The sequence below is a fragment of the Formica exsecta genome, unplaced genomic scaffold, assembly GCF_003651465.1.
Source record: "Formica exsecta isolate Colony F162 unplaced genomic scaffold, ASM365146v1 scaffold191, whole genome shotgun sequence".
NCBI classification, from domain to species: Eukaryota; Metazoa; Arthropoda; class Insecta; order Hymenoptera; family Formicidae; genus Formica; species Formica exsecta.
The window spans coordinates 1,672,084-1,681,186 of record NW_021849211.1 but is presented as its reverse complement, the minus strand read 5'-3'; the positions used below and the strand labels follow the sequence as shown (position 1 = coordinate 1,681,186).

Here is a 9,103-nt window from a genome sequence, read left to right as displayed (position 1 = left end):
AAATCCATGTTTCTAATAATTTGCTATTTTTGTTTTAGGTTATTAGCTTGTGCATCGTCAGATTTACATTTATACTGGATAACCAAAGAATCATTGTTATTTACACATAGATTAGATAATATATTACCTAGACAACTACACAGATTATTGAAACAAATTATATGGAAGATGCAAATATTTAAAAATGAAAAGACTGCAACTGAAATAACTCTGATTGAGTTATGCAAATTCTACTTGCAACCTTTAATTTTTAAACATCTAGTATCAAATTGTCATGATTGCACTGATTTTCAATATGAAAGTGAGTATTATAATATATAAACTGTTTCTATGTAGTTTATATAATACTTTTTTTTATTTTTTTTTTTCAGTAAGATTTGAACTGATTCCAAACTTGTTAAAAGAAAGAGAATTAATTATTAAAAATGGAAATGTTATTACATATTGTTCAAACTGGAAAAAAGTACTTCAATCATTATTTTGTAATTATGTAATGAATGAACTGAATATCATGAGGAAACAAGCACTACAGACCATAAAACATGATCTTAGATTTCATATTTTAAATCAAAAAGTTCAATCGTATCTTTTCAAGAAAAATGCTGCTCATGGAAACATAACTATTGATAACATAGACGCAAAAGCACAAAAATTTCCCTTATGTATGCAACATTTACATTCTGTGTTAAGAAGCAGACATCGTCTTAGTCATTATGCTCGCTTATACTATAGCCTTTTTCTAAAAGAAATTGGGATGGAATTAGAAGATTCAATCATATTTTGGAAGCAAGAATATTCCAAGCCACATACTTGTTCTTCAATATGTTCACATAATTGGCAATCAAATGAAAAAAAATTCATATATAGCATTAGACATATGTATGGTTTAGAAGGATCTCGAAGAAATTATAAGACACCTGACTGTAATTTAATTTGTGTAAGTATAAAAATTTCATAAAATCTTTTCTAACTCAAAAGCTTTACATATGTAAAGCTGCCAAATATATTAAAACAGAAATAGTTCCTTTTTAGTAAAAAAATAGAACTATTCTTTCAAAAAAGGTCTTTTTTTTTTTAAATTGAAACTATATTGCAGGGTGGTATTAGTGCAATGTACGAAGGTGGTTGTCCTTTCAAAGATTTTAATGTGGATACACTCAAAAATCTTTTACACACTTCATTAACTGAAGATGAAGCAGACAGACTTATAAATAACATGTCTAGTAAAAGTCCAGAAGTTCTTTGCAGCGCTTTTTTGAGACTTTTATGCAAAGACAGTATTGATAATGGTATTATTAAAAGTCCGATAGAATATTATCACAGAATAAATGATTAAATATTTGTGTCCTATTGATAAATCTGTATAATAATTTGTACTATCTATTCTTGCTGATATTTTAAATTAATACTTGTATATTATCAAAAAATTTCATCAAGATAGAAATTTTGTCAATAAATCTTTTGTAAATATTATTAAAAAGAAAGATGCAGCTAATTTATACATAATAAATTATATTAATATTATAAATTATATAATTATTAAGATAAATTTATAGCAGAGTTTAAGAACTCTCATTGTTTGCTAAATGATTGTAGAGCATTTTTTATAACATGATGAGTTACACCATCTTTAACTAATACGGCATGTACTCCAAGTTTACCAACTTCTATGATATTTCTGGTCTCGTCATCAAAAAAAAGCATATCTTTGTAATCAGCTTGAGAGCTCTTTTGAATGCTGGAAATTATATTCGATTAAGTCTCAATTTTATACTACTATACAACAAAACAAGTTTTAGAACAGAACTTACTTTAAAAAATGTGTGACTTTGCTACCAGGAAATATTTCAACATATTTGAAATATTTGTTCCAACCAAATAAATCTAATAATTGTTTAGCACCTTTTATTTCTGATGTACGTGATGCTATACCGAGTTCATATCCTTCCTTTGATAACAGTTTTAATATATCAGGAACATTGGTATAATATTTTATTGTATGACCGTGTGCATCTACTACTTTATTCTGTGTTCTAAAATTTCATCTTTCTTTTAAGTCTAGTAAATTATTAAAATAATATTATTTTTGCACTTTTTTTATTTATGTAAAGGAAAAAATGTACAAACCCTCTTCTAAATGGAGGAGTTACATGAGTGTCAACCCAAAATGGCCACAAAGTATAATCTGAAAGTTAATATTTCTCTCGTCTATTTATCTATAGAAATTATTCTAAATAATTTTGGCAAAATATAATGAAAACAAATACTAATCGAAGTTATTGAAAATTTCTTATACGTTTCAATTATAACATTCACAATTTTGTCTGTACCTAAATCAAAGACAATAATTTTTGGTTTCTTCTCCATTTTCTTGGTGATGGAATTATAGTTTCATGTGCAGAGTCAAACAAAAATAAAATGATTGTTGCTAATATATCACGTAAATATTTCCTTCTTAAAGAGAATGAATAAAAATATAAATATTTACAGGATAACCTTCTATTACTATCTACACATTTGTATATATAGTTGTACTGCAACATTGTCGAGAGGGAGTTAGTGAATACGCCATTTTTTCAAAAATAATATAACTCTCGTAAAACAGTCTTCAAAGTATTCTCGACGATGCTTTCTTTAGGATCAAAACATGCCATATTTTATAATAAATGTGTAATTTTTACTATTCTGATATTAATTTGGGAGATAATTTGAAATTGTTTTTTAACTAAAATGCTTTTTATTTGATATATTTTATATTATATTAATACTTTTATAGAATTATATGCGTAAGTAAAAGCGCTGCAAAGAAAGTTTGAAAATGGCGAACTTTCCGTTAATCCATCGTCATATCCAAATATTGAGAAAATTTCAATCGATATAATAATTAATTACAAAACGATAGCATATTATATTGCGTACCTGTTGCGATGAACGTGCATCAGTTGTATTTTCGATTCGCCGAGAGAAAATAACGCGAAATAGGCGAGGAAACGGTTTTCCATCGGAACTTATTTGAATTAACGGACATACGGACGCAAACCACTGGCACTGAGAGATCCCGACATTAAGATATTAAGATTGTAGCGATTGTACGCAACATTTATATAATGCGTCGCGACAACTTTACGAAAGACACTCGCGATATCAATTTCCGCGCGCTGAAACTCGTTTTTAGATAACACTCGCGAGAAATACCGAACGACAAGAATCTATCGGACCGCGATTCCGTCTCGACTCCGTCCTTCCTTGACTCTACTTCGAGAATCGCAATTTCGCAATCGATATTCATCGCAAAGTTCACTCCACTTGAAACTAGACATAAATCGAACCGTTTGATCGACCAATCAGGTCAGAGAGGCAAAGATTCCCTTATTCTCATTGACCAATCACGCGAGTGGAAACATTTGTTTGATAATTTTATATAAGTCGTTATATGCATTTTTGACACTAACATAAATTTCATGTCAAGACGTAGAAATAACATGTAAAATTGAAGATATATCTGCAATGCAAATCTGTTTTAGAATCGGCTAATCAAATATGACGAATTGTAACTAGAGAAATATAAAAAAACACGTGAAATTAGGCTTTATGTGTAATTTTTAATAATGTAAATAATCTTTCTAATCTCAAAATATTTTTACTATTCTAGTATTAATTTGAGAAATAATTTGGAATTGTTTTTTAACTAAAATACTTTCTATTTAATATATTTTATATTATCTTAATGATTTTTTAGAATTATATATGCGTAAATAAAAGCGCTGCAAAATTCGAAAATGGCGAGTTTTCTGTTTATCGATCGTTATATCCAAACACATTAAGAAAAGTTCAATCGATATACTAACTAATTACAGAACAATAGTATAGTATATTGCATACCTATTGTGACGAACGTGTATCAGTTATATTTTCGATTCGCCGAGAGGAAATAATGCAAAGTATGCGAGGAAACGGTTTTCGATTGGAACTTTGAACGAGCGGATATACAGACGCAACTACTGGTTGCGTTCGAAAATCTTACCCGTAGGGTAGAATAGCATTTAACCAATCGGAATAAAAGGAGCAAAGATTTCTTTGTCTTGATTGGTCGATCAAACTCTACTTTACCCCGCGGGTAGAATTTCTGAACACGCCCATAGTGGACAAGATGATCGAACGTAACGATTGGTTGTCGAATAGGGAACTTCTAGACAAATGTAACATCACTCTAAAGTCCAACTAATCGTTGCATTTGCTCTTTCTATAGTATAGTCGCATATCCGTCGCATCATTCTTGATTATTCTCGTTTGTTCTCGTTTACCGACTTTGTCAGGTGAGAAGTATCGGTGCAAGTCGCTTTAAAGCGATTCTTGGGTAATATATATCACAAACGTCTATTGAATATACCACGTATGTTATTTATTACTTCTCATGAATGTAGTAAATAATATATATCATCAACTGTTTATCGATATAATGTACGATAATTTCTTCACAATTCCTGCAGAGTAGACACATATCAGGCTAGTTCAATGCACGCATAATTCTTATTAAATTTGCTCATTAAATTAAAGCAAAATCTGCGGTTCATTTTAATATACTTTGGTCATTTTTATATATTAGGCTAGAAGCAGTTGTAATTTTCATTTAGTTCTCAGACTAGGAGCAGTGCCATTGTTGCAATTTTTAAAGAAAATGATGAACATTTATCTTCCTTATTTTGCAAGTCTGTATGTGTTTTGATCTGATTATTGTGTTTTAATCTAATTATAGATTAATTCAGGTGTATGTAGAGAGATAAGCAATTTCTTGCAAAAAGTCATAAAAGATAGAAACAAGTATATTGAACCATAAAACACTTTTCTACATATATCTAGAATATTAATCTAACATATTTCTTGATATTATACTGATAGAAACTCTTATTAATATAAGATAAAAAATAAAAAGTCAAATTGTCTTTCTTGATATTTTAAATTAAATCGCATGGTACGAAGCTAGCAGAATCTGATAAAAACAAAATTGTGCTCGACAGCTTGAAACAATTTTTGAGAAAAAATAAATTGCACTTTTAATGAAATTACATATAATTATTTTAAATATACTATAATAATAAATCTCTGTTAATAGGAATTATTATTATAAAATAAATGATTAAAATATCTTTTAATATCTACAAATGTACTTGAAACATGTGCAAGTCTTATTTACGCTTATTTTATTGTTACCAATAGCCTGAATAGCATCTCTTAATTATTGTTCTGTTCACAATTCTTTTGCTGAATATTTTTGTATTCTTCTGCCTTTGATATTTTGTTGGAATTGTTTTTATTTTTACTTATAATCTATACTGTAATTATTTGGAAGTATATAATTTAATTTGGATCATAATTTATTATGATTATTATTAAAAAATGTACGTTATTTATTTGGAAGAAAATAACTAAAAAAGAAAGATCACTTTTAAAATTGTTTTATCTATTCTTATTAAAATTGGCTCAACTTTTCTATTTTTAAGTAATAAATAAATCATTTCAACATTTGTTACTAGACATAAATGATCAGATTTTTTTAAAGTAATGATGTGTATAATTTATATAGATTTGATTTAATAATAAATCAATAAATATAATGTATAATATTTATAAATACTCTTTTAACTTTCTTATTTATTATTTGAAAATATTTTAATACTGACTAGTTTTTATATTACAAATATATAATGTATACAAACTTGGCAATATTGAAGAATGTCATTAACTGATCTAACTAAATATTATAATACTGTATTGCTTATAAATCTCTAGACATTGATTCAAAGATAATATTATTAATTTTCATTTATTGTCTCATTATAGAAATGTCTGAGTCAGATCTTTTGGCTAGTGACCATATTGATGGTCTTGATGGTCTTGAAAATGGTCAAGATGGAGATGCTATCATGCAATGTGATGGTGTTAAGCGTGAATTAAGTGAAGCAAATATTGATGATCCTGTAAGTAATCGCTATCATTATACTAGGAGACAACAGTATATAATCATAATAAAATTTTCCTTGTGCAAAAATTATTTAACTTATGAAATATTGTTTATAACTTAGGAATTAGAGGCGATTAAAGCACGAGTAAGAGAAATGGAAGAAGAAGCAGAGAAATTGAAACAACTCCAATCTGAGGTGGATAAACAAATGAATATGGGTAGTCCACCCGGTATCAGTAAGTTTATAAATTTGTATTTTCTATGAACTATATATAAGAATAGGACACTACATACTATCACATACTTTAGTTCAGATTCAGATTCTCTTTTTGAATTTCTGTTTTAGTTGGGATAAAGTGTGTGCAACGGTTTCTTTATATTTTTTTACAATGAGATTGTTTTATATTCTCATGGATTTTGTTCTTTTATCACAATCAGATATTATATTAACACTCAATTTACCTTAAGTCTTTGGAATGGCATAAACCAGGATTAAATTATCGATTTTCAGGCGACAACTCTATCACTAAACTAAATCTAATTTTTTATAACTATACATTTTTTAGTTATATTTGATAATAACATTATTTTCTTATCATGTATTTAATTTTAGCAAGCCCATTAAATATGTCATTGGAAGAAAAAGTGGAAGTTGACAATCGATCCATTTATGTTGGCAATGTAAGTTAAATCTAATTTATGCTTCTTAAAAAATCTGCAACATAATATACATGTTAAATATATCATTTTTATATTCTCAATCAATATTTTATATATATACAGGTTGATTATGGGGCTACAGCAGAAGAGTTAGAGCAACATTTTCATGGCTGTGGCAGTGTCAACAGAGTAACAATTTTATGTAATAAATTTGATGGTCATCCCAAAGGTTTTGCTTACATTGAATTTGCCGAACGCGACTCTGTGCAAACCGCAATGGCCATGGACGAATCTATGTTTAGAGGTCGTCAAATTAAAGTAATGCCTAAAAGAACAAATAAGCCTGGTTTCTCTATGACAAATAGGTAATATTCTGTTTTATATAATATATATTATATATAATTATAAGATAATATATAAATTTTATAAACTATAAAAAGAAAAATTGAAGTATAATCTTATATATAAAAAAGTTATACATTTGTTTAAATTTTTTCTGTAAAGTGATATATATCTATCTTATTGTCTGTATATTTACCAGGGGTCCCAGAGGTGCAAGAGGCTATCGAGGTATGACTAGAGGGATTATTCGTGGTAGTGCATATTATGGATATAGACCTACAAGGCGGCCTAGGTAATAATTAATTTTGACTTATTTTCTTTTAATGAATACATTAGCAATTTCTACAATATATCTTTATTTTTTCTTTTTAAAGCAATTTATTTTGTTTCCTTGTGTAAATTCTATTATTTTTTTTTTTTTTTTTTTTTTGTAGGAGTTACAGACGTGGTTTATAAGATAATATATAAATTTTATAAACTATAAAAAGAAAAATTGAAGTATAATCTTATATATAAAAAAGTTATACATTTGTTTAAATTTTTTCTGTAAAGTGATATATATCTATCTTATTGTCTGTATATTTACCAGGGGTCCCAGAGGTGCAAGAGGCTATCGAGGTATGACTAGAGGGATTATTCGTGGTAGTGCATATTATGGATATAGACCTACAAGGCGGCCTAGGTAATAATTAATTTTGACTTATTTTCTTTTAATGAATACATTAGCAATTTCTACAATATATCTTTATTTTTTCTTTTTAAAGCAATTTATTTTGTTTCCTTGTGTAAATTCTATTATTTTGTTCTTTTTTTTTTTTTTGTAGGAGTTACAGACGTGGTTATTATATGCCATATTGACCATTTTAAAGTGTGGCAACTGATTAATTGTAGCTAAATATTTTATAGCTTCTCAAAAAAAAAATCAATAAAACGTTAAATAAAAGAATATATATAGAAACAAAAAGACTCAAAGAATATTAACAAACAAACAAAAAAAATATTTAAAAAACATTTCTTTGAACAATTTCTTAACTTCGTGCATTTTGTTATAACTCAAGGAAGGACCAGACATACTTGGATTATAATAATTCGGCAATAATAATATTAATAGATTATCAACATTATTCTAATGTAAACAAATAAAAATATTAGAATACATTGAAAAATATAATTTACTGGTCACTCCTTAATGCAATATAGACGGCAAAATTATTATTAAATACTAATTATTACTTGACTCTTAATACATTAACCTGATGTATCTATATAATCAAGCTCGATCATTTGTATGTGCAATAAAACAAAGAATCATAAAAAAGTTAACAATTATCTATTTGTTTTATTCATTAAAAATAATTGGATCGATATCTAGATACATTAGTACATTGACACTTACATCAGTATATTGACACTTGGCCATGATGAAAATTTATACTAGTGAAGAATATTACAATACATACAAAATTGTGAAATAACATCTTGCACTAATGTAATATTTTATTTCGCTCCATTTCTTTATATTGCATATGTACTGCAGTTTTTTAATTAAGAAAAAAGAAAATTACTACATTTTTTTACTATTTCCAATTAAACATTTTTATTAAATATTATTTATATGTTTAATACTCTCTCTCTCTTTGTGGGTTGAGAATATGGCCTTGTGAGATGTAATATTGCAAATTGTAAGTTTTTGTGGAAAATTGCCTAACAATTCACACAAAAAACTTGCAAATATATATATCATCATGCATTTCAATGAAAAGCGGCTAAGATATTTAAGTAAATTCTTATGATATGTCCACAGAAAAAAAAACTGATACGATGGAAAAAAAAGAGTGAAAGAAAAACATCATGTCAAAAGAAAAAAAAGATTGGACAAAGATGGGCACAATTATTCATATATATTTGATTTAATAATCATCATACAAAAATACAGATGTAGAACAGCGATCATTCACTATTGTAGTTCAATTAATTTTTGTTAAAGCTTCAATATATTACTATACTAGTGAATTCTCTAATGAACTGAATTCAATTTTTTGTATCCACCTTCAAAAAAATTTTTTCAGAATTTCTTATTTCGTTTTGTTTAATTTATATATACTTCACATAATTATATTTTATAATATTTAACAAAAA

The 9,103-nt window shown here is 27.1% G+C and overlaps 3 protein-coding genes across 6 annotated transcripts; 2 read left to right on the top strand and 1 right to left on the bottom strand.

Annotated features, from left to right (window-relative positions):
* Positions 1–167: 167 nt before the first annotated feature.
* Positions 168–1,480, top strand: LOC115233927 (DNA primase large subunit-like). Its single transcript, XM_029804576.1, has 3 exons — positions 168–301; positions 596–937; positions 1,097–1,480. The coding sequence occupies exons 1-3, from the start codon at positions 275–277 to the stop codon at positions 1,334–1,336; spliced, it is 609 nt and encodes a 202-aa protein (XP_029660436.1). The 5' UTR covers positions 168–274; the 3' UTR covers positions 1,337–1,480.
* A 26-nt stretch (positions 1,481–1,506) lies between these two features.
* LOC115233928 (magnesium-dependent phosphatase 1-like) lies at positions 1,507–2,568 on the bottom strand. The gene is made up of 4 exons (XM_029804577.1): positions 2,331–2,568; positions 2,128–2,185; positions 1,812–2,033; positions 1,507–1,738 (listed from the first exon to the last, which is right to left on the bottom strand). Exons 1-4 carry the CDS (start codon positions 2,365–2,367, stop codon positions 1,573–1,575), a joined length of 483 nt encoding a protein of 160 aa, XP_029660437.1. The 5' UTR covers positions 2,368–2,568; the 3' UTR covers positions 1,507–1,572.
* A 1,639-nt stretch (positions 2,569–4,207) lies between these two features.
* Positions 4,208–7,843, top strand: LOC115233876 (polyadenylate-binding protein 2-B-like). 4 transcript variants are annotated; one of them, XM_029804497.1, is made up of 7 exons: positions 4,208–4,357; positions 5,842–5,978; positions 6,084–6,198; positions 6,576–6,643; positions 6,746–6,987; positions 7,164–7,256; positions 7,789–7,843. In XM_029804497.1, the coding sequence occupies exons 2-7, from the start codon at positions 5,844–5,846 to the stop codon at positions 7,820–7,822; spliced, it is 687 nt and encodes a 228-aa protein (XP_029660357.1). In that variant the 5' UTR covers positions 4,208–4,357; positions 5,842–5,843; the 3' UTR covers positions 7,823–7,843. The 4 variants fall into 4 exon arrangements, with proteins under 4 accessions (XP_029660357.1, XP_029660358.1, XP_029660356.1 ...); XM_029804498.1 differs by having other exon boundaries at positions 4,232–4,506; XM_029804496.1 differs by having other exon boundaries at positions 4,233–4,393.
* Positions 7,844–9,103: the final 1,260 nt, after the last annotated feature.

Coding starts and splice junctions, on each gene's coding strand:
- LOC115233927 (XM_029804576.1), top strand. CDS start 275: ATGATTGCACTGATTTTCAATATGAAA. Junction 302..595: donor CACTGATTTTCAATATGAAA/GTGAGTATTATA, acceptor TATCTTTTCAAG/AAAAATGCTGCTCATGGAAA. Junction 938..1,096: donor CTGACTGTAATTTAATTTGT/GTAAGTATAAAA, acceptor ACTATATTGCAG/GGTGGTATTAGTGCAATGTA.
- LOC115233928 (XM_029804577.1), bottom strand. CDS start 2,367: ATGGAGAAGAAACCAAAAATTATTGTCTTTGATTTAG. Junction 2,186..2,330: donor AATTATTGTCTTTGATTTAG/GTACAGACAAAA, acceptor ATTAACTTTCAG/ATTATACTTTGTGGCCATTT. Junction 1,739..1,811: donor AAAGTCACACATTTTTTAAA/GTAAGTTCTGTT, acceptor TATAATTTCCAG/CATTCAAAAGAGCTCTCAAG.
- LOC115233876 (XM_029804497.1), top strand. CDS start 5,844: ATGTCTGAGTCAGATCTTTTGGCTAGTGACCATATTGATGGTCTTGAT. Junction 5,979..6,083: donor AAGCAAATATTGATGATCCT/GTAAGTAATCGC, acceptor TTTATAACTTAG/GAATTAGAGGCGATTAAAGC. Junction 6,988..7,163: donor GGTTTCTCTATGACAAATAG/GTAATATTCTGT, acceptor TATATTTACCAG/GGGTCCCAGAGGTGCAAGAG.